The sequence below is a fragment of the Schistocerca gregaria genome, chromosome 8 (assembly GCF_023897955.1).
Source record: "Schistocerca gregaria isolate iqSchGreg1 chromosome 8, iqSchGreg1.2, whole genome shotgun sequence".
Taxonomy (NCBI): Eukaryota; Metazoa; Arthropoda; class Insecta; order Orthoptera; family Acrididae; genus Schistocerca; species Schistocerca gregaria.
Genome location: NC_064927.1, coordinates 424,183,450 through 424,202,120, shown reverse-complemented (window position 1 = coordinate 424,202,120; position 18,671 = coordinate 424,183,450). Strand labels below are relative to the sequence as shown.

Genomic DNA, 18,671 nt, shown 5'->3' with positions numbered 1-18,671 from the left:
GCCATCATCAGTTATTTTGCTCCCCAAATAGCAAAACTCCTTTACGCATTTCCTAATCTAATTCCCTCAGCATCACACGACTTAATTCGACTAAGTTCCACCTCGTTTTGCTTTTGTTGTTGTTCATCTTATACCTTCCTTTCAAGACACTGTCCATTCCGTTCAACTGCTCTTCCAAGTCCTTTGCTGTCCCTGACAGAATTACAATGTCATTGGCGAACCTCAAAGTTTTTATTTCTTCTCCATGGATTTTAATACCTACTCCGAATTTTTCTTTTGTTTCCTTTATTGCTTGCTCAATATACAGATTGAAGAACATAATGTCAGTATATTGAGAGTTGATCAGTATTGCTTGGATGAACTGTTTGAGGATTTATCTTATTTACGGCCGCTTAATCAGAGCTAGCTCTCTCTCTCTCTCTCTCTCACTCACTCACTCTCACACACATTCACACTCTTATTCTCATCTCCCTCCAAATTATATATATTTTTTAATGTTACTAGAAGAATACTAATCAGGTTCCTTTCATAAAGAATTACAACTCTTTTGTAATTTTGCTAAAATCTGCATTCAGTGTATCCTAGCAGCTACATTAATGTAGTGTAACATGTATCTGATCGAAGCACTGTGCTTCTGCTTAGTACAAGGGTGGTTTGTAAAGTTCTCAGAACGCAGTAGAAAAAAAGTACTTACATCACTGAAACTTTTTTTTTATTTTTCAATGTAATCTCCTTGTAGATTAATGCATTTACTTTAATGATGTGGCTGTGCCTTGATCCCATCTCAAAAATGAGTTTCTCCAGGCCTTCAAAATAGTTGTCAGCTCTGGCTACCAACTCTTCATTTGAAGTGAATCTTCGTCTGCCAAGAAAAATTTTCAGTTTTGGGAAGAGATGGGAGTCTGGTGGAGCCATATCAGGTGAATAAGGTGGATGTGGCAACAATTCAAACTTTAGTTTGTGTAATTTTGCCATGGTGACGGCACATGTGTGCGGGCGCACTTTGTGTTGATGGAAGACAACTTTCTTCCTTGCTAAACCTGGCCTTTTTTCGTGTATCTTTTGTTGCAATTTGTCCAGGACATTAGCAAAGTGTTATCTCGTGATAGTTTGCCCAGTGGGGAGATATCTACTAACAGAACCCTCTGCACATCCCAGAACGACCGATCGAGGTGGCGCAGTGGCTAGCGCACTGGACTGGACTTGTCAACTTGTGACATCTGCTAGTCACAATCTTTTCTCTGACATTAATCATACTACTGACTCAGTTGTCATATTGTGGGTCCCAAGTCATGATCGTATTCCATGGAATAAACTGGATAACTGTTTGACTAGAGAGCAATTACTCACCCAGCATTTGCTTTGTGATCTCTCAGGTTTTCTCAGTGTAATTGATTAATGATGTGTTTCTTTGTGTTCAGTCTTGTTTCCATTTTATGTACAGTCTGATTGGAGTCGAAGCAACGAGTACATATAACAGCAGAACACACGGCACCTGAAAAAGATAGCTGGGTCTGCCATTGAAACGTTGTTCATGAAATGGAAACAATTACTTCGCTAAACACCTAGAAATATACTATTAACATCTGCTTTGACAATCCGGACACAGGTATACAAATGCAGATAAGACTCAGAAATTGATCATCATCTGATGGGCTACTGTTCTCTCTTCCAGGAGGAAGAAGAGGAGCAGCACCATGCAGCCATAGTCTCCTTGATAGTACAGAGTTTATTAAAACTGCATTGTGCTCTTCCTTCTGTTCCTCGGGGATGGAATCCACCATATTATGTTGTTTTGTGTTGGTCATATTAATCCATAATTTTATATTAATGTAATAAGTCACCACTGCTTTTGTGGTTGCAGAACATTGCAGACAGCAGCTCACAACATAGTGGAATGCCACCTCCTGACAAGCCATGCCAAGCATGGTCATCCAGATTTTTTACCTCTAATGTTCGTAGTTGATGTACAGATAGTTGAACTAGGGTTTCAACTGCTTTCAGGTCAGAATGGTTGAATCTGAGGTGTCTCCCATGCATGCTGCACATATGAGACCCTCAATCCTATCTCCTCTGCCAGCCACCCTAGTTATCCCTCTTTTATCCTGTTTTTAATTGCTCTTGGATGCAATTAGCTTTTTTTTTCTACCATGCCCTGTTTTTACTTTTTTAGGAGTGCCTCTTCATGTAGCACTCTCATGATCCTAAGAATTCCTTATTCTTGATATTAGCTGATGGTGAAAGACTAACAAACAAATTTTTACACTTCCCATGAGAAAGTGGGTTCTATTCCCACATACGAGTACAGTACATCATTGGTGATGGGATAGTTGTGAGACACCCCCTGCCAAATGCTGAGCCCCATGGGCCGAGGGATGTATCACCTGTGCCTACCCACCTGATTATTTTTCTTATTTTATTTTACTGTCGTCCATCCTACTGATGTTCATTGCATTTTTAGTTTTTTTTTTTTTTTTTTTTTGGCGACAGATCTTCTCAACCCGGCTAGATGGAATTGCTTATTTTGTTACTGTCTTAACCCCTGTTTTGTGTCAGGAGGGGTTAGATGCTCTTGCTGCCGATAAGCCCTGTTGGAGGGGGCAGGAAAGGGGGGGGGGAGGGAGGGTTACATGTCAGCTCCCTCATGCAGAGCAGAAATACTACGTACCACCACAATTCAGTCAAAGTTCTGGCTGATACCAATAACTACAGACATGACGATGTAAATAAAACAGAAAGAAACTTCCACATGGGAAAAATATATTAAAAATAAAGATTCCAAGACTTACCAAGCGGGAAAGCGCCGGCAGACAGGCACATGAACAAAACACACAAACACGCACACAGAATTACTAGCTTTGGCAACCGATGGTTGCTTCTTCAGGAAGGAGAGGGAAAGACGAAAGGATGTGGGTTTTAAGGGAGAGGGTAAGGAGTCATTCCAATCCCGGGAGCGGAAAGACTTACCTTAGGGGAAAAAAAGGACAGGTGTTCACTCGCGCACACACACACACACACACACACACACACACACACACACACACACACACATATCCATCTGTGTATGTGCGGATGGATATATATGTGTGTGTGTGTGTGTGTGTGTGTGTGTGTGTGTGTGTGCGCGCGCGCGCGCGCGATTGTACACCTGTCCTTTTTTTCCCCTAAGGGAAGTCTTTCCGCTCCCGGGATTGGAATGACTCCTTACCCTCTCCCTTAAAACCCACATCCTTTCGTCTTTCCCTCTCCTTCCTGAAGAAGCAACCATCGGTTGCGAAAGCTAGTAATTCTGTGTGCGTGTTTGTGTGTTTTGTTCATGTGCCTGTCTGCCGGCGCTTTCCCGCTTGGTAAGTCTTGGAATCTTTGTTTTTAATATATATAGAAACATTCCACGTGGGAAAAATTTATCTAAAAACAAAGATGATGTGTCTTACCAAACAAAAGCGCTGGCAGGTCGATAGACACACAAACATACACACAAAATTCGAGCTTTCGCAACCGCCGGTTGCTTCGTCAGGAAAGAGGTAAGTCTTTCCGCTCCTGGGATTGGAATGACTCCTTACCCTCTCCCTTAAAACCCACATCCTTTCATCTTTCCCTCTTTCCTGATGAAGCAACCGACGGTTGCAAAAGCTCGAATTTTGTGTGTATGTTCGTGTTTGTTTGTGTGTCTATCAACCTGCCAGTGCTTTTGTTTGGTAAGTCACATCTTGGAAGGACTGACCACTCGCTATTTAGTCCCTTCTCTCCCCTCAAAAATCATTCAGAGGGAAAAAGAAAGAAATGTAGCTTCTTGTGGCAATGTATCCTCTTATTTCATGACACAATTGCTTGGAAGCCAAGACGTGGCAGGATACTGTAGCTTCCCAAATGTGAGTGTTGCTTGGGGTTGGATGACAGGATTTGGGGAGAAAGGGATATAGCCAGTTGGCCTCAGTGAGGGAGGAGTCTTGATCTGACTGTGTTGTAAAAATCATGTATTACAAAAGGTAAGTATTGGAATTAGTACTGAGGTAAGTATTGGAATTAGTACTGAGTGATTAACACTGAGTGTTTTATAACTTCGGACTTTATTCAGTGAACCCTTTCAACTTAGTATAGAGTTGATCTAAATGAGTTGTTTCCATGAAAGACCAAATTTTTACACAGAGACAGTTACTAAGTAGCACTATTCGTCCCAGTAAAAGAACCTGTTAGTGCTAACTGCATAAGCACCCATGAGGTGACACACAGGAGTCCTCAGCTAGAAGTCCATCTACTGTTCCGAATTGCTGCAGATAACTCTGGGCTCATTCCTGCTCAGCTAGTAACTTTCACGATTTCTGCCAGTACTGCTATCTTGGTGTTTCCACTAGGATCTGCCTATCCTATCCATCCTCTACACCTGCCTGCTCTAAGTGCCATGACTCTTTCTTCAGAGTGTGTGCATCTGAGTTTTAATCAATTTCCCCTTTGCCTCTGAAGTCCCTCACTTGGTGTGATGAAGGACCCTCGCCATGTCGTGGGCCCTAATTGTTGTTGTTGTTGTTGTTGTTGTTGGTCTTCAGTCCTGAGACTGGTTTGATGCAGCTCTCCATGCTACTCCATCCTGTGCAAGCTTCTTCATCTCGCAGTACCTACTGCAACCTACATCCTTCTGAATCTGCTTAGTGTATTCATCTCTTGGTCTCCCTCTACGGTTTTTACCCTCCACACTGCCCTCCAATACTAAATTGGTGATCCCTTGATGCCTCAGAACATGTCCTACCAACCGATCCCTTCTTCTGGTCAAGTTGTGCCACAAACTTCTCTTCTCCCTAATCCTATTCAATACTTCCTCATTAGTTATGTGATCTACCCATCTAATCTTCAGCATTCTTCTGTAACACCACATTTCAAAAGCTTCTATTCTCTTCTTGTCCAAACTATTTATCGTCCATGTTTCACTTCCATACATGGCTACACTCCATACAAATACTTTCAGAAATGACTTCCTGACACTTAAATCTATACTCGATGTTAACAAATTTCTCTTCTTCAGAAACGCTTTCCTTGCCATTGTCATGTCTACATTTTATATCCTCTCTACTTCGACCATCATCAGTTATTTTGCTCCCCAAATAGGAAAACTCCTTTACTACTTTAAGTGTCTCATTTCCTAATCTAATTCCCTCAGCATCACTCGACTAAATTCAACTACATTCCATTATCCTCGTTTTGCTTTTGTTGATGTTCATCTTATATCCTCCTTTCACGACACTGTCCATTCTGTCCAGCTGCTCTTCCAAGTCCTTTGCTGTCTCTAACAGAATTACGATGTCATCGGCGAACCTCAAAGTTTTTATTTCTTCTCCATGAATTTTAATACCTACTCCAAATTTTTCTTTTGTTTCCTTTACTGCTTGCTCAATATACAGATTGAATAACATCAGGGAGAGGCTACAAACCTGTCTCACTCCCTTCCCAACCACTGCTTCCCTTTCATGTCCCTCGACTCTTATAACTGCCATCTGGTTTATGTACAAATTGTAAATAGCCTTTCGCTCCCTGTATTTTACCCCTGCCACCTTCAGAATTTGAAAGAGAGTATTCCAGTCAACAATGTCAAAAAGCTTTCTCTAAGTTTACAAATGCTAGAAACGTAGGTTTGCCCTTCCTTAATCTAGCTTCTAATATAAGTTGTAGGGTCAGTATTGCCTCACGTCTTCCAACATTTCTACGGAATCCAAACTGATCTTCCCCGAGGTCGGCTTCTATTAGTTTTTCCATTTGTCTGTAAAGAATTCGCGTTAGTATTTTGCAGCTGTGACTTATTAAACTAATAGTTCAGTAATTTTCACATTTGTCACACCTGCTTTCTTTGTAATTGGAATTATTATATTCTTCTTGAAGTCTGAGGGTATTTCGCCTGTTTCATACAACTTGCTCACCAGATGGTAGAGTTTTGTCAGGACTGGCTCTCCCAAGGCTGTCAGTAGTTCCAATGGAATATTGTCTACTCCTGGGGCCTTGTTTCGACTCAGGTCTGTCAAACTCTTCACGCAGTATCGTATCTCCCATTTCATCTTCATCTACATCCTCTTCCATTTCCATAATATTGTCCTCAAGTACATCACCCTTGCATAGATCCTCTATATACTCCTTCCACCTTTCTGCTTTCCCTTCTTTGCTTAGAACTGGGCCCTAATTATGCACTGATTTTCAGAATCTGTGTGGAGGAAGGGAGGTGTCTGTTGTAAATTCATGTCCTGAACCTGCTGTAGGCTTTTCATAACATATATGTGCTCCTTCCAGACACTTTCCCTTATCCCTCTCTTACTCTCGCTCTTAATGACATTTATGATTTACAGTGTTATTGCTTAAGCACTGCTGATGCCCTCATGGCGCCACCGGCTGGAAAGATTCTTTCTACGTGACTTAAGCATCTGCCATTTTATGTAAGCCTGTTACCGTATTCTGGTGCTGCCTGCCTCATAACTTTTATCATGTTATTCTCATGAAGCTTTCCCCATTTATGAACTCTTTAAGATATGACTGTCATTTCTGTGGATACAAGATAATACATGAAATTTGTGTTGATAATTACTTTCATAATATTTTCATGTCTTTTTCTAGTGGAATTCTCTCTTCCGTAGCACATTTGACTTTGTCCTGTCGTTATTACTGTCTTATGTCAGCTACCTATTATGTTGTGATTTAATAATTGAACACCCACACTGCACTTCTACTCATTGTACTATTGCTTTTTCATTTATAAATCTCGTTTTGTAAGATAAAATTCCAGATACATTTTATATTTTCTGGGTTTTAAATTTTAAAAGTAGATAACTATTTTATTTTAAAAATACCAAGTTAATCAACTAATATCGAATGACCAAACAAATGTAAAGTAATTTTAGTGTATTTGAGGAAGCAGTAACTTTTCTCACTGCAGCACTTTTTCCTTGAAATTATTGAGCAAAACTGTATAAGAATGTTGTGTGAAATACTTAATCACACACCTTTCATGACCTTTTCCTAAAATTGAAGGCTGAATTGCTTTCACTAAGTTCTTAGTGCATTTACTACAACAATACATATATGAATAAAACACACGCACAGAATTTCGAGCTTTCGCAACCGCCGGCTGCTTCGTCAGGAAAGAGGGAAGGAAAAGGAAAGATGAAAGGATGTGGGTTTTAAGGGAGAGGGTAAGGAGTTATTCCAATCCCGGGAGCAGAAAGAGAGAGAGACACACACACACACACACACACACACACACACACACACACACACACACATCCATCCATACAGACACTGTGTCTGTGTGTGTATGGATGGGTGTGTGTGTGTGTGTGTGTGTGTGTGTGTGTGTGTGTGTGTGTGTGTGTCTTTCCGCTCCCAGGATTGGAATAACTCCATATCCTTTCCCTTAAAACCCACATCCTTTCATCTTTCCTTTTCCTTCACTCTTTCCTGAAGAAGCAACCGCCGGTTGCGAAAGCTCGACATTGTGTGTGTGTGTGTGTGTGTGTGTGTGTGTGTGTGTGTGTGTGTGTTTTATTCATATATGTATTGTTGTAGTAAATGCACTAAGAACTTAGTGAAAGCAATTCAGCCTTCAACTTTAGGAAAGGGTCATGAAAGGTGTGTGATTAAGTATTTCACACAACATTCTTATACAGTTTTGCTCAATAAATACTGCATTAAATTTATTTGCATAGTTACAGGAGGAAACTATAGGGAGAAAGGGACTGAAAGTAAGTCAACAAAATGAAAGAATGTTTGTAAGTTCAGACCTAGCTGAACTGAGCTGCTTATTTGTGTACTGTCTGCTTTTTAATTTGTTGCCCAATTGGACACCAAGGAATTTTCATGCGGTATGTCAAAACATTAACTCTGCTGCTCGCCTGCCCCACCATCCCTGCCCCCAACCATCTCAGCCCTGTGGTATTAGTATGCACCCCACCCTTTGATTTCTTTCCTTGTCTCTGCCTAGCATCATGGCACATTTTTGTGTCCCTCTCCAGCTTTTTCCCCTATCACTCTTTTGTTATGTGTGAAATTGTATATAGTAATGTTAAAGTCAGTTCTTTACATAGATCATAACACTTGTCTACAGTGATTTTTTGCAGAAACCAAAGTAGACGGTCTTTATGGATTCAGAGTCGCTGAAGATGATTAAAAGCACTCCGTCTTCAGGCCACAAGTGGCCCATCGGGACCATCCGACCGCCGTGTCATCCTCAGATGAGGATGCGGGGTAGGAGGGGTGTGTGGTCAGCACACCGCTCTCCCGGTCGTTATGATGGTTTGAAGATGAATATCATTATTAAAATTGTTTCGCGGCTGAGGTTTAAAAGTAAGGTGGCGTTCACATATAATGCTACTGTAATCAGTAGGATATAACACATTAATTGAATTTACCTAGGTTTTTCGCACCATTTCTTTGCCTTCCTCTTGTGGTTGGTGTCTGGAGCACCTGTCTGTAACATCCAGCAGAAATCAACCAATGTAACAGTAGTCCACTGTCCTGTGTACTGCTGTTTGATGAGAGAAATATCCTGAAGGAACCGCTCACCTTGTTCATCACTGAATGGACCACAGTTTTTTGGGAACACGTCGAGGCAAGGAAGTGTATTTCCGGCGTCATGTTGCTTCCACTGACGTAAACATGGATGAATTTGTCCAAAAGGTTACTGTAATTTTTGGCTTTCCTGTTTCCCACGAAAAATGTTGCCACGTTACAAAAAGTGTCACAAGTGCAGCTGATCAGGGGTTAGAGGGGACTCTGTGTGTGTGTGTGTGTGTGTGTGTGTGTGTGTGTGTGTGTGTGAGAGAGAGAGAGAGAGAGAGAGAGAGAGAGAGAGAGAGAGATAGAGAGATAGAGATCACGTTAATGCTGTTTCAGTCGTGCGCGCAGCTTTAATGGATACAGTCATGAGTCCCAACTTAACGTGCAGTGATCGGAGAATACTATTGTTCAGATTCACTAGAGGTTCTTCGGCAATATTTTTTGACTCCATCATCAAGCTATTCGTGGAGACCATCCTCGCTGTGTGTAGCATTTTTCTCTTGCCCAACTGTCGCACTCGCATAGGTAGCAGCACTAATATTGGAGCCACCTTGCAAATGCATCTGCATCGCAATAACTGTGAAGTCTCCACATGCCAGCCATTCAGGATTATTCTAATTAAGACAGTTTATAACAGATTTCGGCATGATCTTTAGCTAAGGCAGCATATGTGACCAGGGTGGATGACCTTTGATTACTATTGAGCAATAATATTGCTTTCATACTTGCTTTTGAGCCAGTATTAAGTGTTTCCAATTATCTTGTTTGTATGTAAGGCTCAGACCTTTCACGAAACTGTAAATGTCACTATAAAATGTTTTTTCTGATTCTCTCAAAACATACACACACATAACGTTTATTGTGTCAGCATTGATCTTTCACTGCTGCAGTCATGAGGCAAAGAGTTCAGCTTTATGCTTTGGAAGAACTAAATGGCTAATCAGGTGTCAGTCAGTTCACAGTGCCATTTTCTATGGTTGTATACTGGACTGGAAATGTCTGACTCAATCACTCACGGCTGAGGAACCCTTGTGACAGTGCCTTTCAATGTAGCTTTTGTAATGTCACATAAGTGTGATTGTGAAACATAAACATCTTTTTTACCTGTAACCTGAGCTGGGAGACAATTTTAGCATTGATATCAGTGTTTAGCCCTTTTAAATACATGAAGCACATCTACTTTCATTTCTGTAACAAATAAAAAGTGAAAATTTGTGGACCAGTGAAAGCTCAAGTGGTGGGTATTATATACGCTATAACAATGGTAGAAATTATTTCACTTCCTTTTTTTTCCGTCTACAGATCCTTGAACATGGAACAAGAAGCCCGTGAACGTGAGAAAGAGAAGGAACGAGCCCAGCAAGGTCTCGCAGGGCTGCCCACTGGCACGACCACCCCAGCAACAGCGGCAGTTGCTGAAAACAGTAAGAAGCATTGAACCGTTCTTCAGTTAGATTTTTTCAGTATGTAGTACAGAGTAAATATATTGTAACTTGAGTGAGGCATCAATGGCAAAGGCACTTGTAGAGAGGCACTATACATGCGGAAGGGTATCAAATTGCTGCTAGTTTTCAATCAGCGGTAGGTAAAAGAAATTACTCTTAAGACTCCAGTTCACCAAGCACCATCCACTTAACTCGTCTGCATTTCTCCATGATCTGTCCACTTCCATTGCATCTTATTAAGATTATTGTTACACTCCACTCTAGCCTTGTTTCCTAATCCATTTACTTGTTTTCAAGTCCCTCTTAGTAATTCTGCACATTTGCTGGGCAACCCTCAGTTTTTGTAAGGTTTCCACATTAAAAGTACATGTCTCATTGCTGTAAGTGAGAACTTTTTAATGGACACGGTTGTAAACATTTAGCAAAAGGCACATGGGAAGATTTTTTTTTTTAATTGAATTTAGTTTTTTCAAATACTCTCAAACAAAAGAAGCAGCTATTCAGGTACCAGAGTACTTGTGGAGTGCACATAGGTATTTTTGTGGGTGGAGCTATATTCTGAGGTCCTCTGATGAACCCCTACCAGATGCTATGCAGGGAACAAAATTATGTTGCATCTAAAGTAAAGACACTTTTTAATGTCAAAATTTTAACAGTAATAAAATTACAATGAAATCCAGACATTAGCTGCTTACAGGCTTTGATAAATATGAATGGGGACAGTAGAAAATGTGTAACCTGTGCAGGACTTGAACCCGGGATCTCCTGCTTACATAGCAGAGATGCTCTCTCCGACTGAGCCAATGAAGAGACAGAGGATAGTGCGACTGCAGGGACACTTCCAACTTACTGTTCACATACCACATTTGTAGTGCCCCTGTTCATTATAGTCATTACTCATGACAGTCAATCTACCAGTTCCCGTAATGGAAATGTGAGTGCATCTGCACTGAAGAAGATCATTGGCCAGTAAACTTAAGCATTTGTAACGAAGTCCCTAGATTTACTACCGTCAAGGAAAGCTGTCCAGTGCAAATTATACTCTGAACTGATAGCTGGGTGAAACCCAAAGCAGTGAGCTGTAGAATATTTAATAAGGCATGGAATGTTTATTGAATAGACAGTTATATGCTATAAGAGAGGAAGTTTTCATTGTATTCAACAAAAATATTATTTCTATTGGGTTTTTAATTGAATTTGTCTGCAACATTATCTGTATGTGAGCCCAGGTGAACTCAAGTTAATTTTTGGATGTTTTTGCTGACCTGCAGATTACACCAGAACACTTCCATAAACATTCAAAGAATGTCTTGGTTCAGTAGCACAGAAGTACCTTGGTCATGCATTATTAGTTGCAAGCAACTTTAACCAGCTGAGTATACTCCAGGTATCTGCAGATTCATTGTAGATGGTACTGAAAATGATTTCTTTTAAGCTATTCTGAATACATTTTTCGGAAACTGTTTAGAGCAGCTGGTCTGACAACCCACACTTCAGACATTTACAGTGTCAGTGTAGAGACAGGGTTAGTGATCATAATGCCATTGTGGCAGCAGTACTTGCTTAACTTTGTAAATCCATCCAGAGAACTAGGAAAATGTTAATGCTGGAAAGATCAGATGAGCAGCTGTTTGTGTCCTAATTAGACAAAGATTGAACATAATTTAGTTATAATATAATGCTCATAGATGAACTACAGACGAAGTTCAAAGTAATTCTAAATTGTGCTCTGGAGAAGTGTGTACCAAGTAGCTGGATTAAGAACAGAAAATACCTGCTGTGGTTTCATAATAAAATTTGGAAACTGCCGAGGAAACAGAGATTGTTGTGCTCTTGGTTCAAAACAGAATGCAGAAATGTTGAAAGCAAAAAATAGTAAAAATTTGTGCATCTTGAAAAAGATAGATGCTCGAAGCATACAGTTGCTTCCACTGTCATAAGTTATGCCGGGTTCACACAGGCAACAAAAGTATCGCCACTACTAGTGGCGAACTACAGTTGCTTTGTAATTGCATGTGTGAACTCCTAGTTTTCGGTGGCGCCATTTAAGAAGTGCAACTTTTGTCATGCCACAAAAAGTTGAACTTGGTTCTACTTTGTTGCGCCATTTTGCCTTCTCCACAATCAAATAACGTCATTCGATTGCTACCTCGCAGCTGGATTCAAACCTTTCTAGTGCGAATAAGTTCGCAGATAGTGCTTTTTGTTTGTGCATTTGCTATTAATATGTCGAAAAAGTTGTCAACAACGACAATTATGTGATTCTTGGAAGTGTATCAAGAACGAGAATACCTTTGGAACCACAAAAGCGAATCATACAAAGACAGAAATTTGAGAGATGCTACATTAATTGAAATAGTTAACAGTATGCGTGAATATGTACCTGGGATTGATGTAGTTACAACAAAATTAAAAATTCGAAATGCTTACATGAATGAACATAAAAAAGTACTGAAATCACTTAAGAGTGGTGCGTCTACAGATGGTATCTATATACACATCCTTGCTTGGTTTGAAGCTGCAGACCGGTTCTTAAAACATGTAGTCGAGACAAGAGAGACGAGAAACAACTTGGTAAGTAATATTTTACATTTATTATCTTTCCAAAACATCTTATTTAGTAATATGTACAGCCGTTTAATCAGCTGAGACAGGTGACACCATTTTGCATACTGCGCAATTACGAAGAATTTGTGGCATCCTGTGTGAAGGGTAGCTGACAACGCCACCCCAGAATGACTTGACTTGTGGCGATACTTTTGTTGAGTGTGTGAACCCAGCTTTAGTAATAGAACTTGCAAAGAACCTGAGAATTTCTGGTCACAAACAAAAGTGCAAAGCACATTCAAGGTTCTGTTCAGTCTCGTATTGATCAGTCTGGTGTGGCAGCAGAAGGTAGCAAAAGAAATGCTGAAGTTTTAATTTTTGTGTTAAAAAAAAAAAATTCCTCACAGGAGCAGCATACAGACACATTACTGTTTAATCATTGCACAGACTTCTATATGGAGAACATAGAAAGACCTCCCTAGAATAGAAAAGCAGCTGAAATAGTTGAAAACAAATAAATCGGCAAGTCCGGCTGAAATCCCAATTTGGTTTTACAGATTAAAGATCAGAGACAAGGGTATTGTTAAGTTCCCCAGGGTAATGTGATAGGATCATTCAGACTTGTTCTCTATATAGATACATGATGTGATAGGATGGATGAGCAGCAATCTGTGACTGTTTGTTGATGGCGCTGTGGTTGATCACAGGAAAGTGTCATCATTGAGTGATTATAGGAGGCTGCGACTTGACAGATTAAATATCTCATTGTAACGTTGCAGAACAATATGAAATGGAGAGAGAGGCAAGGTCGGTTGTAGGGGAGGCGAATGATCGACTTCGGTTAATTGGGAGAATCCTAGGAAAGTGTAGGTCATCCGTAAAGGAGATGCTATGTAGAACACTTGTTCACTGTATCACTGATTGCTACTGAAGCCTTTGGAATCTCCACCAAGTCGGATTAAAGGAAGACGTTAAGGAAATACTAGAGGAATAGTCCATGAAGTGAAATGGGAGTCCTTGGAGGGAAGAGGATGTTCTTTTTGCAAAACACTATTGAGAAAATTTAGAGTACCAGCATTTGCAGCTACTGCAATACTATTCTACTGCCACAAACATAGATTTCACATAAGGACTGCAAACACAAGAAAAATTAGGGCTCATGCAGAGGCATTTAGAAGTCCTTTTTTTCTCACTCCATTAGTGAGTGGGACAGGAAAGGAAATGACTAACTTTGGTACAGGATACCTTCCGCCATGTGGGCTTGCGAAGTATATATGCAGATGCAGAAGATAATTTTCTCCTGCATATTTGTTTTACTGCCATCCACTCATTGTCTTCAGTTATCCTAAATACAATAATTTGTTGGTTGGTTCTACTACTTCATTGCTTAATTTTATTATTTTCTTTTTGAACCATTGATTGTACATTGTTTTAGTCTTATTGTAATTGATTCCAGGCCTACTTGCAAACTTGGTATATCAAGTTCTGCCATTTTCTGTCACAAGTTTCACACTCACTGAAGATAAACGACACAGTAGTATCAAGCGGAATGTTGGCATTTCAGGTTGTTAGTTTGGTTGTTAGCTGTTTGTTCTGTAGATCATATTCATGTTAACCATTAAATGTGGAATGTTTCAGATGAACAACCATAGAATAAACATTTTAAAAAGATGAGAAGATATTTATATATGATTGCATGCTGGCAATTTACTGGTTTTTCTGTATAAATGACTATATCTGCTCAAGAAATCCTGTATTATATTTCAGAAGTCATTAAGAAGAAATATTTTTTTATCTACATTTAAAAACACTACTACTATCTGTCAGAAATTTTTTTACATATGTAAGGCTTCTATTGCTATATAGTTCACCTTTTTCTGTCCCAAAGTTAGATTCAGTAATGGGTAATGCATACCCTTATTCCTTATGATGCTGTAGTAGTTGTGAATATGTCTGTTTTAAGTCTCAGACTCAGTTGGATTGTTGATAGCAAATTTTGTAATGGGATGAATGTAATGTGAGGGTCTGGTTAGTATTCCCAGTTGTTCAAATTGATGATTGCAAGATGTACATGGATGAATCCTGCTCATAATTCTAATGGCTTCCTTTTGCACAATGAATAATTTTTGTCTAAGTGAGGAGTTACCCCCACCGTTTACAATTATTCTTATGGTTAAACTAGCCATACCAAAACATTCTTGCAGATCTACTACAAGTATATGGCTTTTCCAGTGTAAATTTCCATCAGTATGTTACAAAAAAACTATCCTGTGAAATTCAAAACTTCCACAGCATGTACTGCACCATAAAATTTCAGGCAAACAGCCAGATGTCAAAAAGTTGCTTCCAGCTGCCGCATTGTTTTGGAAAGTCTTCTGGTGCAAAGTGGCTAAAGCACATTGAGTTCCTCTATTTAAAACACATCAGTATGTGTGCAGTGTATTAGTTGTCATTTTGTGTGCATTAAAAGGGTGCATATGCATCTGGTGCAAGTCTGTGTGTTGCAGGGAGCGTCCTCTTTGGTATCTGTTCAATTGCCTTCGCATGATAAAACTGAAGAATGAAGCCAATTATGCATAGCAGGCATTACCCGACTGGAATCTGTCATCATGATTGATAGGTGCCTCAAACAGTCATATTTCCAGTGATTCATTGATAACAGGGTTCCAAAAGTTTGAACTAGGGGAAACAATTTTTGTTTTATTGTATTGAAAACTTGGGAAAATTGGGCTTTTCAAAAGCCCACTAATACCAATCTGTATTTGCAGGCAACTAGTTGCCACCATCTGGCACAAATAATGAACATTCTGAGGACCTTGATTTGCTAAGCCCATATCACCTCAGATGCCAGTGATGTGCAAGCAATATCTCAGCAGGTACAAGAGAGTACTACAAACAATACAACAAGGAAGAGGACGAAGCCTTAAGGCTTACTGCCTACCTGCCATAGATTGGAAATGTTTTTGTGGAAATGGGCAGAATATCAAGAAAACATAAGGTTAAAGTTATCTTTCATCCTCCATCCTCCATCAAAAATCTTCCCACTTTTGTTATCAGGCAGGATGTGATTTAAAAGCAGTGCAAGATCCTGAGTATGTGTGGCAAATACTACATGCTATAGGAGAGCTGTTGGAACAGTGTTCAGCAGCACACTGTAGAACACCAGTGGCATACTCAGCTTCCCCAAGCCAGGAAATTGGCTTTCACAGAGCACTGTAATTGTACTGGTGACCTCATGAAATAGAACAACACAAAATGGTGTGACTCATACTTGTGTTATCAATGAATCAGAAGTATGACTGTCTGAGACACTTACCAATTGGGATAGTGGCTTCCTGTTAGACAATGCATGGAATCCTCTGATAAAATAATGCTATGCTGTGCACAATCTGCTTTATTCTTCAGTTTTATCATGTGAAGATAATTGATCTGATAAGAAAAAGGGTGCTCCCAGCAACTCAAAGGCTTGGAGCAGATGCATGTGCATCCTAATGACTCAAAAACAGTGACAACTGGTACACTGTGCACCCGCTGGCACCTTTTAAACAGAGTAGCCTAGTGTACTTTAGCCACTACACACCTGATGATGGCCAGAAGAGTTTTATCCCGACAGCCAGCAGTTAGTCTGAAATCGTATGGAACAACCTAACACTCTTTAGTATTTCTTGTCTTTTTACTAGGTTAATAGGAGGTGGCATATTTTTGATAGTACAAAATTTTGTGTGTGTGTGTGTGTGTGTGTGTGTGTGTGTGAGAGAGAGAGAGAGAGAGAGAGAGAGAGAGAGGGGGGGGGGGAGTGTGGGTGGGTGGGTGGGTGGGAGGGGGGGGGGCATATGGACATGTGTGGTGTTTCTTTTTACTCTAGCTCATCAAAGGTTGGCTCTGAAAACTAGCAGGTGTTACTTCTTTTCTGTGCACCCAACTCAACACATCAGCTATTCAAAGTGGTCTCATTTGGTCTTAAAAGTATTTGCACGGTATGTAGAAGTCCTTTGTATGTTATTTGTGGTTTCATTAAATGTTCATCTTCTCAACCTTGACAGTTTCTTTTTTACATCTTGTTTGGAATGAATGTTATTGTGACAGATTGGTTTGTAATGAAGCTCCAAGGACTATGCTAGACTCAGATATTATAGTTTGGTTGTGAGTTATCAAGGACAACCAGTGTGTATTATGACAGGGTGCTTGGTTACTTGTACTGGTTAGTTCAAGCAGTTACTCAGAAGAAAGTCAGTGACACAAACAGCATACATTTTGATTATGAATTGTGTGATAAAAATTTTACTTTCTTAGGACATACATATTGTTAACTTTTATGTTTTCTGTAGCTGTTATTTCAAATACATTGTGTATTTTATCTTTATATAGATGTCACATTTTGAGCCCATCAATTCTACCCATGGCTGCAAAACATGTCTACATGATGCTCCCTGTTTGATTATTTACACTCTCTCTTATGTAAAGTAAAAGTAAAGACTAGACCATAGCTATGCAAGCAAATGACAATCAATTGCCAATGACAGGCAGCAAACTGTTGAAAATATAGCTGTCTCCAGCTGCAAAATCAGTGTACAACCTGCAATTAGAATGAAGCAGATCAGTGAATATTTAAATAGGGAAATGCGAAACAAGGTGACTGCATGAAATGTTTCTAACCATACAAACAATTAAATACAGTTATGAACTGTATGCATTGGAATGATTGTTGAGCAGCAACAGCTACAACAATAACAATGAAGAAATTATTATTGACACAAGAACTCTGATTTATTTGGCAAGAAGTATCTATGCACGATACAGGCTCATATTTAGTGGTGTCATAAAACAGATTGTGCTGTCAAGGAACAATGTGTTAATCTTAGGGCAGTTTTCACAGACCAAAGAAATTTCTGTGTGAAAACTACCAAGGAAAGGATGATCTGTGTTTGATTAGATTGGGTCTATAACTTTCAGCATGATGTTGACGATATTTGCAAAATTATTAGAAACAAGGGGAACTAATTCAGTCTGGTGGCTGCAAAAAATCAGACACTATAGCTGAAAGAGCAAAATGTAAGCACCACCCCAAGAAAGGAATGACAGAAAATACACTGAGAATACAGCCCACAACATGTAAGTCAGATAAAGTAAATTTGTGTAAAACTGCTACATTAGAATAAGCAGTATATTGATAATAAGAAATTAGAAGTGGAAGTACTGTAAAGAGAAATAAACCAGACATATGATGCGTGTGAATATAGGCTAACTGCAAGTCATAGAGGTAATATGACTATGAAGTGCCATTAGTTTATAGATCCAAACACAAAAGTAGCAAAGTTTCTACATATATTCAGACAGGAAGGCTAATAAACATTGTAATCGGCAAAGGTGTGACATTAATCAGAGTTAAATAAAAATATTTTGAAATTGTGGGTGTAATGACAGATGGCTTTAGAGTGTCTTGTGTATGCAGGTCACCAAGTTGCAAGATTAGTGTTGTTATGAATAAAAGGAGGCATATTTACTGTGAATGAATACAAAGAGTAATATTATTTATGGAGACATGAGAAATGGAACAAAAACAAGATAACATGTTGAAGAATTATTAATGAAGTATAACAATGAAACAGTCTGCACCCACAGGAATGACTTCTCAAAGTCAGACAGTTATTTACATAATCATTATCCCTATGAAACACACGTGCTTCAAATAGAAATATCTGGTCATCATGGACAGATGATCTCCTCCTGCCCAAATAATGACATATTAGAATCAAAACAAACAGTGAAGCCTTTATTATAAGTGAGCAAAATAATAACTACTGTAGAACAATACTGTATTAAGTAGGGAAACCAAGACTAGGCACAGCCAATGTAAATGCAAAGCAGCATACAAGAATAGGCACCTACAGTAAATGGAAAGCAGCGTGGAATGTGCCCTATACCTGAAAAAGTGTTTTATGTTCAGCATGTGAACGTTGTTGCTCTCAAATTCTGAAGTGTTGCCTCTGGAAATACTGTTCAGACACACTGTGTAGTTATTCTCAAAATGGACCTCTTCACCATTGTAGCCGTTGTGCTGGAATGTGGAAGCTTTAATCCGTTCTCAGCTGTGTACTAAATGACAGAAAGTATTTCTTCCAACAATAAGAAAAAATAATAAGCGTG

At 39.4% G+C, this 18,671-nt stretch overlaps 1 protein-coding gene across 2 annotated transcripts in view; it reads left to right on the top strand.

The window, feature by feature from the left end:
* The window catches only part of LOC126284223 (signal peptide peptidase-like 3), a 70,502-nt gene that overhangs the window by 17,485 nt on the left and 34,346 nt on the right, over window positions 1–18,671 (top strand). For both annotated transcript variants that reach the window (XM_049982996.1, XM_049982997.1), the window contains one exon: window positions 9,835–9,956. In XM_049982996.1, coding sequence (XP_049838953.1) covers window positions 9,835–9,956 — 122 coding nt within the window. The remainder of the gene's footprint in view (window positions 1–9,834; window positions 9,957–18,671) is intronic.